This window comes from Nuphar pumila, chromosome 17, assembly GCF_984573655.1.
Source record: "Nuphar pumila chromosome 17, dmNupPumi1.hap1.1, whole genome shotgun sequence".
Classification (NCBI taxonomy): Eukaryota; Viridiplantae; Streptophyta; class Magnoliopsida; order Nymphaeales; family Nymphaeaceae; genus Nuphar; species Nuphar pumila.
Window position 1 is genome coordinate 75,859,347 of NC_143265.1, and position 14,078 is coordinate 75,873,424.

At 39.2% G+C, this 14,078-nt stretch overlaps 2 protein-coding genes across 2 annotated transcripts; one reads left to right on the top strand and one right to left on the bottom strand.

Moving 5' to 3' along the window:
* Positions 1–5,935: 5,935 nt before the first annotated feature.
* On the top strand, positions 5,936–8,565 carry LOC149812268 (histone H3.3). Its single transcript, XM_089993653.1, has 5 exons — positions 5,936–6,007; positions 7,585–7,656; positions 7,744–7,820; positions 7,933–8,023; positions 8,124–8,565. The coding sequence occupies exons 2-5, from the start codon at positions 7,585–7,587 to the stop codon at positions 8,292–8,294; spliced, it is 411 nt and encodes a 136-aa protein (XP_089849779.1). The 5' UTR covers positions 5,936–6,007; the 3' UTR covers positions 8,295–8,565.
* A 191-nt stretch (positions 8,566–8,756) lies between these two features.
* Positions 8,757–13,686, bottom strand: LOC149812269 (proline-rich receptor-like protein kinase PERK13). The gene is made up of 5 exons (XM_089993015.1): positions 13,494–13,686; positions 13,054–13,425; positions 11,216–11,305; positions 11,049–11,119; positions 8,757–9,161 (listed from the first exon to the last, which is right to left on the bottom strand). The coding sequence occupies exons 1-5, from the start codon at positions 13,684–13,686 to the stop codon at positions 8,757–8,759; spliced, it is 1,131 nt and encodes a 376-aa protein (XP_089849141.1).
* Positions 13,687–14,078: the final 392 nt, after the last annotated feature.

Here is a 14,078-nt window from a genome sequence, read left to right on the forward strand (position 1 = left end):
TTTTTATTTTGGTAAAAAAATAATGTTTTTCAAATTTTAATAAAATAGTAAACCCAGATTCAGAATGACCAAGTGGAAGAAAAGGAAGAAGGAAAAGACGACCGGGCAGTTTGGTAAATAAAAAATGCGCCCTTTTGTTTTTTTCCCTATGAATAGTAAAAGTTAAAGAAATTAACAAATAACTGACAAACTCAGTTATATTCAATATATGCACCAAAATTTTATCATTCCTCATGTAGCGCCTCCAACCTTACTCAAACTGGGGCTGGTAAACTACGGGTGTCAACGGGGCTGGTTAGGGTCCGGGTATGGTGATAAATAATAAGACCTGATTAAGATCCGGATCTGAATCCAAAGGTCTGATTAATACATGGACTCTGGTATAATTTGTAAGATTTTATACCAGACTCGGACCCAATCCATAATTTTTCAATGCTTTAATGATAAAAATATGGTTTTATCGGGTTTGGATCATGTAGTTCTTATCGGGTTAGGACATGGTTTTTCTTATAGTGGATCTGATTAGATCTAGGTCCGGAGGACTCGATACCATACCCAAAAAATCTGATCCAAGTCTGATTTCACTTGGGTCCGAACCAAACCAAACCTGTTGACACCCTTATGCTAAACAACCACCCTGAGCACAGCAGACAAAGCCTTTCCTTAATAAACAGGAATCGGGGATGAAGGCGTAGTTGTTGTGGGATGAAGGCATAGTTGTTGCGGGAAAGAACCAATTGTTTTGGAATGAAGGCGTAGTAGTTGTTGTTGTTGTATTAACAGGAATCGGGGACGAGATAGGGCGGAAGAATGTGTAAGTTCATCTCCACCTCCATCCTTGCACGGGTTTTGATTTTAACCTCTATCCTCGTTTCATATCCTCCATCCCCGATCCAAACGGGGCAAGGCAGGTGGGCCCTGTTTTCCCCAAGTTCACAGACATCCCTATTAAAGGGGTGTTTGGGTGCACCCACTTATCCAGATAAATGGGATAAGCTGGGAAATGAAATTATCATGTATAATAAAAGATCCCACCTCCTAACTCACCTTGATAAGTGGTTGCATTCAAGACAATCGCGCTCATATGCTGTTAAAAAATAACAAAAAGTCTATTGTGTTCCATGTTCAAATTAACTCAAGTAAAAATACTGCAAAGCGTCAAAAGTAAAAATACTCTAAAAAAAATCTGGGCAGCCAAAAACTCGTGAAAATTATTTATTTTTTTAAATCTTAAAATTTTGGCAAAATCATAGCAATAAAAAACAAATTATAAAAATAAAAAAGACACAAAAATTTATGATAAATAGATGATAAAAAAAACATAAATATAGTGTTTAAACACAATATTTATATTTATGATAAATTTTTTTTATGGTAGATCTGAAAATTAGACATGAGAAAACCTTAGCCTCAACACTATTAGATAAACTCTCTTTGATGTTTCACATATCACGGTAAGTCTTGAGTCTCTTTATGTCGGTTAGACATTTTGGATGTACAAAAGGCAGGTGACCCTTTAGAAAGATGATGGTTAACAACCACACTCGTTGGTGACCTTAGAGTTGAAATTGGTTAGCCAATTATTGGTTCGCATGTTCATGTATTATCCGGTACTGTTTTCAACATAAGCGTACCATGCAATCCAAATTTCTAGTACATCTTTCAATGTGAGTTATACTAACAACAACAACTACGCCTTCATCCCAAAACAATTGGGGTCGGCGATATGAACCAACAAAGAAAATCATTCTGGGTCTTTCACATGAATCCTTCTCCTCCATTCATTTCTATCCAATGCCATGTCCTCGGTAAGGTTCAAAGCATTCATATCCTAATGTGAGTTATACTAATATACAATAATAATTAAGTTTATTAAGTTAAAATCCTAATTTTTCAAACAAATTTTAATAAAATCAAGTTTTTTGAGGCGTGCTTGTAAAAACCAAAATTGTTAAATGTTATTTTGCTATCCCTGAAATGTCTACAGTCTCTTATTAAAAGAGTTCTAATTTATTAATTAAGATTAATTAATGAGAACTTAACTTGGTATAAGAAAACAAGGTGCATGGAATCCTCTCATAATGAAAAAAGGGGTCCAACACTATAATTAAATAAGAATCTCACCTCTTGAGAGAGCATTAAAAATATGTTGAGGCAAGCCCAAATGTCTCTCACATTTAGTTTGTTCTCAAACTAAAGGTGAACACAAAATCTTAAGCTTGATTCAATCTTTAATAGTGGCTCAAAGAAAAAGTAAGTTAGTTTTATTAACAACAGGATATGTTATTCTTTACCCTTTGTTTTTAATATTGAATAGATCTCATAATAAGTGATAGGTTGTCCTTGATTTTGTAATTAAATTCTTGTTTCTTAATGCTTTATGTGTCACGACCAGATTTATTACAACCAAACTTTATGATTGACCATGTTCAATATCTGATTTAACTTTTACTAAATAACATTTAATTTAATTAAATAAGATTTATAGGTTATTGGTGGTGGTGGAAAGAAAAGGAAAACCTTTTAGCTATGGCTTTGGTTGGTAGGAGTAGGACCGATGTCACAAATCTGGTTCTTCAAGAAATATGAAGAAAATATTAATATATATAAAATTACAAACACTTTGGCATATATAAAATAAATTTATAAGCAGCACAAATAATATTATAATCATTTAACGAAGTTGGTCCATGTATTTTTCCTTTTAAAACCAGGTGGGTTAAAAGATTGCCCATGCACCAAGTTTTTTACTACTAACTAGCTTATTTTTTAATGTAAATAGCTGGTTATTTTTAAAAGTAAATAGCTTGTTTTTGTTCTATTTTTTCTAAATCTAGTATTACCACATGTATATACTATATAATAATCATTCATATACTGATAAATTAATTGGTGGCTAGTAGGGCTGGGAGCTGAGACAAAGAGCTTATATAGCTTGCCTCATAAATAGCTCAATTGAACCCCAGTAAACTAAGCTCTACAAACCGAACACAAACAAATCAAACTATATAGGCTTGATAAGTAATCATGCATGTATTTTATATTACATAATATATTACAAAAAGAGAATGTTTGAATTGAAAGCAATATATATCCTATCGCTTTTAAAATAAAATAAAATTACATATAAACTGCCTCTTACCTCGGTTTGCCTGTCCATAACCTATTGGTGTGTGCTGACTTGTGGTCATCGGTGGATGCCTGTCTGCAATCCTGGCGAGGTTGGTACCTTTATCGTAAGATTAAACTTATTAAATCAGTTTTACCTGTCATTCCTTCTCATTTATGTTGGTTTTTAAAATGCTGGCTAAAATTGAGAAGCACATTGTTAATATTATGAGAAGCGAAAGGAGGCCTCAAAAAAATAAGAATTAAAATATAAAACTCTTAAAATCTAAATGCATACTCGAAAAAAAACCAGATTTAGCATCATTCACTGAATAAATTTAAAAAATAAAGATTAAAATATAAAACTTTTAAAATCTAAAATATACTTAAAAAAAAATCAAATTTAACATCATTCCCTAAAAAAATTGCAAAAGTAAGAATTAAAATATAAAATTTTTAAAATCTAAAACATATAATAAAAAAATTAGATTTAGCATCATTCACTCAATAAATTACAAAAATAAGATTAAAATACAAAATTACTAAAATCTAAATCATACCCCAAAAAATTAGATTTAGCATCATTCAATAAATAAATTACAAAAATATGGTTTAAAATACAAAACCTTTAAAATCTAAAGTATACCTAAAATACAATTCTGATTTAGCATGCATTCACTCAATAAATTATAAAAATAAAAGTTAAATGCAAAACCCTTAAAATCTATGAATACCTGAAAAAAATGAATTTAGCAAGTCTTCACTCAATAAATTACAAAATAAACATAAAAAATCGAAACCCTAAAAATCTAAGCATACCTAAAAAAAAATCTCTAATCTTAAAATTAAACGTACATTCACATAAAAAACTATGAAAATAAAAAAAAACCTAAAATCTAAACAATAAATAAAAAGCTAAAAATCTTAACCCTAAACTCTAATAAAGAGAGCACCGGGATGTGGATATACTAGAGATAGAGGATACTAGATGCAAGGTTGTTAAATACGATGAGGTGAAGCGAGGCGTTGAGCCTGCGCTTCGCCTTTGAGGCGTACGCCTCAGGTACGCCTCTCACAACTGGTATGAAAGTGAAGCGGTGGGAGGGGAGGCAGGGAGCGGCGGAGGAGCAGTTGGCCGACACGTGACGGTGGATCCACCAACACTTGGGGTTAGCACAGCCAACGAATCGGGCGGAGGAGAAAGACTTGGGGATGAAGGAGGGGATTCTGGAGGTTGATGAGGGGCAATTTGCACATCACAGCACGCCTCAGTACCTTGAGCGTGCGCCTCGCCTCGCCTCTGAGGCGTACGCTTCAGGTACTGAGGCTACGCCTCTCACAACACTGACTACATGTGGCCACGCCATAGATAGCACGTAGGAGAGAGAGGACATCGACGTCATAAAGGACACACTAAAGTGGAGGGAGAGATAGTGGAGTGGAGTACATGAGAGAGAGAGATTTTGGGTGCAACTGGGCCAAAAATCAGGCGATAGCCCGAGCGTGGGGTTGGGGGATTGGGAAAGGAGGGTAGACCTTAGGTAGGCATTGGCTGCCTCTTGTGATACAGGGCGGGGGTGCGGGTTAGGTTAGGGTGGGCAGTATTCTCTTTAGGGAATTTTACAGGTCAGGGTTAGCACGTGCCCAACCCCACGTAAACGTGTTTCCTCCATTGGTTGGGACGTGGACCATGGTTACCGGAAACTCTAAGTACATGTGGAAAAACCTGTTGTCTGGAAAATCGTTTTTAAAACTCAGCATTTTCAAAATTTGTGGGAAACTTGTAAAATGCATGAGAAACTTGTTTGGAAAACCTATCTATTTTATACAGTAATCTCATTTCTCTTATTTGAGAAATACGTTTCCTATACTTTTTGCACGTTTCCCTCAAATAAGATTTTTTTTTTCAAAATGAAAAAGTTGAGATACACATATTGTTTAAAATTTTAATTAATTATTTAAAAAACAAAACATTTTATATATTTCTAATATTAAGAAGGATGTAATGTATTTTACTAAATAGAAAAATCACAAAATTTAATATAGCCACATTATTTTTACCTTATCTGTTGAATCTGTTTTATTTAAATCATAAAACCATAAGTTGCGACTAAACACTTTATTTATGATATTCATTATTTTATTAAGAGTGCACTGACTATATATGCACTCCTTTACCATAAAGTATAAACTTGTGTGATTGTCTTATAATCGTAGTCAATATATTTCCATATTTTATGTAAGAAATAAATTTATAGTTCTTACTAGTTATGGTCATATTATTAAAGGAATAAAGACTGTGTAAAATTATATTTATTTTCAAGTTTATTATCAATTTTTGCACTTTTGTTTCTCTATATATATTTATTTTCAGTTTTATATTAATTAAAAAAAACTCGTTTTCCATTCCGTTTATGGTAACCTTGCGTTTGACCCAAAGCTAAAACTATGGGCAGTACTCAGCGAGCCAGGATCAGGTGCCGTCACATGAGTACCTGGCTGCCCTCCATCTGCTTTTGGGCCCCACAACTGACACTGCCAGCCAAAGATGGAGGGCACCAGGTGCAGCAGCACATGGCACCTGATACTGGCTCGTATTCAGCACCGTCATCCGCCTCAATAGCCAATGGGAGTCCACCGCGTGGAGGCGTACAGTTCATTCACCGTCCATCTGCAAGCCAAGTTCTGACGGTGGAAACTTCCGAGAGCGAAAGCACAACGCGGGCGGATCCTGGCCGTTGGCCTGGGCGAGAGAAGCACACCCGAACTCCGATCTTGGCCGTGGGTTTGAAATTTTTCCCGAGACGCCCGCCTATAAATAGTTGTCGATCCTTCGTCGTCTAATTGTTGGTCTCTGGGCGCGCTTTTGATTTGGGGGTAGGGGTGACTCGCCTTCGAGGTACGGCCAACTCCTCTTTTTCTTCTTCTTCTAGCTTTTTGTTTTGATTTTATATTTTTTCTTGGTTTATTTTTTTTTGTTTGTTTTTTCTCTATGGTGGCTGGATTAGGGATTTGTTCTCGCGTTAAGAAATTCCCTTTTTCTCGTTCCCTTTAATTTTTTCGCTCTTGTTTTTTTTTCAGTTACTGCTTTCATTTTGGCATTTAATTGCTTGGAAAACTTTTAGTTTTTTTTTCTTTCTTATGTTTTTCTCCAATTCTTGATTTGGGATTGATTTTAGGGTTTGGATCTTTTGATAAAACGCTGCAACTTTTATTTATCTGTTTTCTTTTTTTAATTCTATCAAGTAATTTCATTGTGAGGAGGGTTCAACTTGGGATTTCTTTTCAATTGTTTTGTCAATGGCGGGAAGATTCTGCTTCGTTCTCTCGTTTGTTACCGTATTGTTTTCGTTTATTTTGTTCTCTTCCCTTTTTTTTTTTGACTTGTCGACAGGTTTCTTCTCTCATGGGATTTAGTGTTTGGGTTTTTTCCTTTTTAACTTTATGTTTGTGATTTCTTTTAATTTTGTGAAATAGTTCGTTGTGAAGAAGATTCGAACAGGGATTTATTAGGTTTTTGATGGCCTCGTTTTTAGTAATTTTTTCCGTTTTTTTCTGTTCTTATTTCGTCATGAGGTTTCTTTTTCTCAGTGATTTCTTAGTTTCGCTTCTCTCTTTGAATTAACTTGGAATATTGGGGCTTATTCTGTTCTTTTCTGGGTGTTTTACTGTTGGTGTCGGTGCTTCTTTTTGCTTTTCCTCTGTATGACTCTGCGGGTTTCTTTCACAATGTTTCTTACGTTCCTTGCCGTGGGTAATATCTTTGTTCCTAATTTTTCAAACCATTCACTAATTCCGTCCTTTTCCTTTTTCAGTTGCATGCTTAATTCCTGGTGTTTGTATCTATTTAGGGTTTTGACCCAGGAGTCCTTGTTTCTCCGTCATTTGCTAGAATCCAATTGTAGTTTCTGATTTTCCCCCTTTTCATGGTTCTGTTGTGCTTCTCTTTATCTCGGGCTCCAGTGGGTTAGATTTCCAGCCTCAATATTGTGATTCGTTTGTAAAATTGTAGGTTGATGCTTATTTTGGTTCGTATAAGATTCTACATTCTACAGTTGGGAGATAACGCTCTCTGTTTCTATAAGATTCTATCTTCTACACTTGGGTTTGCTTTAATCATACCTCTTTATCTGACTCTACTCTTTTCCTTTCTTTCTTTCTCCCATGTCCGATTGTTTGTCCGTGATTTGTATTTTGGGTTCGATTAGCGTTTTTGCTTCTGGTGATCGAGTAATCAAAACTATTTGATGGTTGGTGCAGCATGAAACTGATGACGTCGTCCAATCACTTGGGATCGATAATTTCGTATATTTGAGACACATATAGTCTGTTCATGTTGTAACTGTTTTTTAGCCTTCTACTATGGTTTTGAACATGTTTGGTTTTAACTCCAGTTTTTAGGATTTCCTTGGGATGGGTTGGTTTTGAACATGTACAGGTTTTTTTTTTTTAGTAGTAAATGGTTTTCATTTATAGATGGCTCGTACTAAGCAAACAGCTCGTAAGTCTACCGGAGGAAAGGCTCCCAGGAAGCAGCTTGCAACCAAGGTGATGTTGTAGTCTATAACCAGTGTTGCCTTATTTGATCTTCCACTTTCATGAACTCTGAATAGTCCTTTCCAAAATTTTCATTAGGCTGCTCGTAAGTCTGCACCTACAACTGGAGGAGTGAAGAAGCCCCACCGCTACCGCCCTGGAACTGTGGCTCTCCGGTATACTAAAGTTTTATGGCCTCCGTTTCTCTCTTTGCATTCTTTTTTCCATGTTTCCTTTTCATGTGCAGGTATTTTACGTTTTTTGTGTTTGTTTTCGTCATTTGGGCAGTGAAATACGCAAGTACCAGAAGAGCACGGAGCTCTTGATCAGGAAGCTGCCATTCCAGAGGCTTGTTCGTGAAATTGCCCAGGACTTCAAGGTGGGTGGGGCTCTCTCTGTACAATCTTGGCTGCCCGTCCCCCAAGTTTTTTTTTTTGGGTTTCTAACGACTTCTGTCTTGTGGTGTGTATTGATTGCAGACGGATCTGCGTTTCCAGAGCCATGCTGTTCTGGCCCTGCAAGAGGCTGCGGAGGCCTACCTTGTAGGGCTCTTTGAGGACACCAACTTGTGCGCCATCCATGCTAAGCGTGTCACCATCATGCCCAAAGACATTCAGCTGGCTCGGAGGATTCGTGGCGAGAGGGCTTAAGCTTGAAGGGGACTGAAAGCCTTTTGGATCGAGGAATGTAAGGTCTATTTGATGGTAGCATTGTTACGCTAATGATGACTTTTTGGTAGTTTTCTGGTGCCTGATATGAAGACTAAAAGCCGGGGTTTTGATTGTTTTCTCTGTTTAATTCATACTTATATTGGACGATAATCGTGACTAGAATCCAATCTTGTACATTTAACTGTCTGTTCTAGGGAGAAGACCTGTTGGGTTTTGTTTTGTGTTTAGCATGCTTTGATCCTCACGCAAATCTTTGTTAAACTTTTAGCTCTTGTGGTGTTGATGGTACATTCTCTCTCTCTCTCTCTCTCTCTCTCTCATGCTTGCGCGCATACTGAGACTGCGTCGAGTTCATCTAATGTTCTGTTCTTGAATAAGATGCGGGAATTCGTTTTATTTATGAAAAGAAATTTCAGGGCACAAAATTGTAAATGTTATATATCATGTTGATATTGACTGGGTGATGCTTTGTTTGGAGAAATAAGTACTGGTATGGAAATCGACGCTACAAGCAACAGTGTGGTCTATCAGATGATGCTGATCGGCACATGCCATCATGCGAAAAACCGTTGCAAGGGCCAATTGATTCGTGTTTTCCTCTTCTGTTCTCTCGTATCTTTCGTCTCCCGAGCGTGGATGCTCCAAGCTGGAACGATCCTCCTTTTCCAGCATCCTGACAACACGAGTCATCTTGGGCCTACCCTTGGGAGATGGGTTCAGGCAGCACGCTGCCGCCTCCAGCACCCGCAGTATCTCGTCTTTGTTGCTCAAGTTGTCCTCCAGTCTCTGGTCCAGAATGATTGTAACATCCCTTTCTTCTAACACGCGCTCGAGTAGTGGCTGACCCTGCCATGATCCAGTGGAAGGTGGTTAATAAAGTTGTAATTTGAACTTTCTTGGTATCGTGATAAGGCGGTCTTCAAAATTTTCGGTTAGTTTGCTTGGAACCCTATTTCTTACCATCGTGTTTGTATATTTGTTCTGTAATGTGTTAGCATATAACTAGTCATGAGATGTCGTTTCTGTATCATAAATGGTAAGTTAGGTCTTGCGACTGGAACTGTAGCAAAGGTTTGTCTTGATATACCAATGGAGGCTACGAGTTGTTGGTAGGAGTTGTCAGTGCACGTTTCCTTGTGGTGGGACGTTGCAGGTTCAAACCCCAGTGGTACGCTGAATAATAACTGGTGGGGGTCTGTCTAACCCAGCTTGCCTTTAAAAAAAGTGTCTTGATATGCTGTTCGTCGTGGTATGCATCAGGAACTTGTTTGCTGGATCCAAAGGGAGGATCAGATGATCTGTAAGGCATCGACATTGGATGCAAAGGGGCCAACGTTGAGGTATGCCCTTACTTGACATGAGGCTGTTTGGTCATGCTAGAGAGTGTCAGATACAATCCCCTGATACTTAGGGGAGCCAACTGGTCGGGTTTGGTTTGGACCCAGGTTAAACCAGACTTGGATCTGATTTTTGGGTAATGTATTGGGTTTGGATTTGGGTATAATTGGATCCTCTTTACTCAGACCTGATAAGAATTACATGAACCATACCTGGTAAAATAATATTTTTTATTATTTTTACATTGGAACTAAGGTTAGGCCTGGGTTCTGGTATAAAATTTTACAAACTATGCACACGGATCCATGTATTAATCGAACCTTTGGGTTGAAACCTGGATCTTAATCGGGTCTTCTTATTAGGGTTTGGTCTTTCTTTTTAGGGTTTGGTCTGAGTAAACACGACCCCTTGACACCCCTACCCACAATACATCCATTGGGCGTCCTACTGGCACTAGTTTTGTGGAGAATATAATCAAGGGAGCTAAATGGAAATCCATTCTGGTGTGATTTTATATCTTTAACCTTGGGATGAGTAGGGATCTGAAAATTGTAGCAAGGAAAACAATTATTAAGTTGATGATGCAGTCACACAAGTGTTTGGGATCCCATGAAAACATTTTGTGACAGTGACATATAACGTAAAGCAGTAAGTAATATTTACCCACTCAAGGAGGCTGCCATAATCTGAATTTTTCGCAGTGTCTATTGGTCTCTTTCCTGTAACAATCTCCAAGAGCAGGACACCAAACGAGTACACATCGGACTTGTCTGTGAGCTTCCCCGTTAGAGGGTAATCTGGTGCGAGGTACCTGAGAGAGAGAGAGAGAGAGTTTTTATTCAACCGATTTATTCCCATCAGATCAGGGAAAATATTGGCTACACTAGAGAGTATTGTACCCTCTAATTGAAACTTTAGATGCAAACTTTATTTTATCAATTTGATTGACCCTACAGTTGGCATTCAACATGGTCGCTTTTACTAGAAAATGCACTTTGGATTGAGTGGGTTTGGCGTAAAAGCATGGCTGTCCATCATGAAATCTTGATGCATTGTGGAATATGATCTACACCTTGTTTTTCACTAAACAAACCATGTAAATCAGATCCATAGGGCCTCTGATCCACAAAAAAAAAAAAAAAATCAAGAAAAAGGGTACAGTGGAGGGTAGCCAAAATATTATCCGCCAAGTCAATAAGCTGTTCGATATCTAACACTGAGATCAGTCAAATACTCACCCAAGAGTCCCAACAACATGAGTGGTCATATGACCATACGGGTCTGACATGAGTTTGGCCAGCCCAAAATCTGAGACCTAAAATGCACCGCACCTCGTTATGTTGACATAATGGAAAGAACTGTTGATAAAAAGAAGAGGGGTGATGTTATGCATACCTTTGCGTTAAAACCCTGGTCAAGCACAATATTGGAGGACTTGACATCACAGTGAATTATCTGGGGATGACCTGATACAAAAACAATGAGTAAGCAACTAAATTTGAGAGAGGGAATATAAGATGGCTGATTGATGCAATAAAAACAAGAAGTGGGATGTACGGTACAATCTTGGTGAAGGTATGCTAATCCACGAGCTGCACCCACTGCAATCTTCATTCTTTGATCCCAGTTAAGAGACTCTGGCGATTCGACACCTGAATATGCATACACAAGTGAACAAAGTTTGAAGGTATAACATGGTCTATCTCTAGACAGGTGACGGTTAATAAATTTTTTTTTTTTGATAGGCAAGCTGGGGTTAGGCTGACCCCCACCAGTTATACATTATAGCATTTTGATTTGAACTTGCAACGTCCCAACACAAGGTGACGTGGACTAACAGCTCCTACCAAACAAGAGAGCCCTTTAGATTGACTCTTGGGAAACTGTCTGCTGCACACACGCACATACATCAAAACATTTCTCTTTATATATTATGTTCGCTATCCTCACGGATTCCAAACCCTTAGTGGAACTCTTTTTTTTTTCTAATTTTTTGTTGAACATCCGACCCTCTAGATGTGTTTTTACATATTTGGTTTATGTAAAAACTGACCCTTGAATCATGTTTTTCCAACCATTACGTTGGGTTTTCTTGGGTTGAAAAATCAGCATTATACAATGGTCCTAATTTTCAACCTTCAAAAAATTGAATTTAATGTGGGAAAAATATGATTCAAGGGCTGTTTCCTACAATATGACCATGCTGACATCCATGGTGTTATATTTGGTCAGAATGACCTTCCCTTATGAGTTTCTGCTTAAAACCCACGAGGGTAGCCAACGTTTTGCTTGTATCAACCAAATGTTGGTTCCATTGTGGCCTAAGCAAGTGTGAAGGCCCGAGGACCTGCACCTTAGATGCTGTTCTTAGTCAAGAATCGGGCTGGAAAAACAAGCCGAGCCTCTCGTGGTTTGGTTCATGTTCGGCTCATAAAGAGCTTGTTCAAACTCGTAAAATAAGCCTGGCAAACTGAATATGAACAATAGAAACTCAGTTTAATTTACTCGACTAGTATAAGCATGTTAAGTAGTAAAAAATATATTTGAGATATATTTTACATGTATTTTTTTGTAATCCTATTTCTTTCAATTCTAAAATAATGCATTTTTTTTATAAATAAGCCACCTTGAACTCAGCTTGTTTAACTCAAACTGATTATAAGCTTGAACTTAGCTTGGCTCGCCACAAGAATGAACCAAACTTGAATACTTAAAGCTCGTCTAGTTTAGCTTGTTTACCAGCCCTAGTCAAGATGGACTCCCAAAACCTACCAAAAGCTCGTCTTTCAACAATCCAAACAGTCCTTTTTTCAGCCTTTGATATCATTCATCAAAAATCAAAGGGAGTTAATAATTCTTGTGGGGTCCATATAAGTGGGGCCAATCTTGTTAATGAGTTTGGGATTCTTGGGCTTGACCATGAATGGCATCCAAGGTGCTTTAGACAGTGACAGTTTTTTTGTCTAAGATTGTTGCACCTGATCCTCTCAACTATTAGGGTCCGATTGCTTGTCACAGAAAGTGAGCACTTTATGCTGAAACTCATCCATGGTGCGTGCATTTTTGCAAAGCCCACAGCGGCAAAACAAACACAGGCTTCTCTTTTCTCATGGAAAATGAGTCCAGATTCAACACTGGACCCCGTTTGGGGCGGAAAGGGTTCCCGTGGGGGGGTGGTCCGATTCAACGCTTGGATTCTAAACGAGCAGTCAAGGTTCTATTTTCATGGGCATCGCATCTATGTGCAAGCCAATGCTTAGCATAGGCCTCGAGGGGAGGGGTCACTCTGCGGGCAAGGATACCGTTGACAGGCTGAGCCAACACTACCAGGTCTTCTGTGCCGATTATTGGGGTTGTAAATCCAAAAAGTAAAAAAAAAGATCAAGGGAGGAGTGCCTGCCATGGAGGTGCTGCTCGAGGGTGCCCTTGGGAACGAACTCATAGACCAGAAGCCTCTCTTCCTTGCAAATGCAGTAGCCCAGCAGGGACACCAAGTTCCGGTGGTGCACCCTGCCGATTATCTCTACCTCTGCCTGGAATTGCCGCTCCGCCTGCCGCGATCCAGTCTCCTTTAGCCTCTTCACGGCAACTTCCTTCCCGTCCGGCAGCCGCCCCCTGTAGACGAACCCGAACGCGCCTTCTCCGATCAGATTCCGCGCCGCGAACCCGCCGGTCGCGTCTGCGAGCTCCTGGTAACTGAACATATACCTCCATATCCACGAGGTTGCCGGAGACAGCGCCGCTCTTTCCGGCCATGACACCGCCGGTTTGCCTGAGTAGGCCGGAGAAATGCATGAATCATTCCTAATCACAGTACAATTGGGTTCCAGTTGGCCTTACCTGAGTTTGACAAGTCAGCACCGTCGTCTTGGCAGCGCTGATTTCGCCGAGCTCTGTTCCTCAACAACCAGAGAAGGACTAATCCGGCAAGTAATAGTATGATACAGGCAGCCGTAGTTCCTGTGATGGTGGCCCATGGGAACTTGGTGGAACTCGGCAAATTTCTCGGCAAGGTGGGGATTTTGGTGGCCATAGCCGGAGAGTGCCGTCTGAATGGTGAAGCTGGCGGTGGCGGCAGTCGTAGTGGTGGTTGAAATGAGCCTAGTTTTGGTTGTGGGGAGGAGGTTTTCAGAGGAGAGGCAATAGGGGGAGAGGCTTGTGGTAGATTGGGTGCTAGGGAAGGTGAAACTTTAGGGGTGGAATCAAGGGAGAGAGGAGTGGGTGAATTGTCGGTGGAGAGAGGAGCAGGGGAAGGTGGTAAGAAGAAGGGGTGAGAAGGCTTGTGGTATATTAGGGGCTGGAGAAGGTGAAGCTTTTGGGGTGGAATCGAGGGAGAGAGGAGAAGGAGATGGTGAATTGTAGGTGGAGAGAGGGGCAAGGGAGGGTGGTAAGAAGAAGAAGGGGTGGGAGGATGCATTTGAGGAG

What these genes read in the sequence shown, in the direction of transcription:
- LOC149812269 (XM_089993015.1), bottom strand. Translation starts at nt 13,686, where the DNA reads ATGGCCACCAAAATCCCCACCTTGCCGAGAAATTTGCCGAGTTCCACC. An exon ending in CCTCGAGCAGCACCTCCATG is followed by an intron (nt 11,306 to 13,053) that starts GCAGGCACTCCT and finishes ATGCATATTCAG; the next exon opens with GTGTCGAATCGCCAGAGTCT. An exon ending in AGCATACCTTCACCAAGATT is followed by an intron (nt 11,120 to 11,215) that starts GTACCGTACATC and finishes TTTTTGTATCAG; the next exon opens with GTCATCCCCAGATAATTCAC.
- LOC149812268 (XM_089993653.1), top strand. Translation starts at nt 7,585, where the DNA reads ATGGCTCGTACTAAGCAAACAGCTCGTAAGTCTACCGGAGGAAAGGCT. An exon ending in CCTGGAACTGTGGCTCTCCG is followed by an intron (nt 7,821 to 7,932) that starts GTATACTAAAGT and finishes TCATTTGGGCAG; the next exon opens with TGAAATACGCAAGTACCAGA. An exon ending in AAATTGCCCAGGACTTCAAG is followed by an intron (nt 8,024 to 8,123) that starts GTGGGTGGGGCT and finishes TATTGATTGCAG; the next exon opens with ACGGATCTGCGTTTCCAGAG.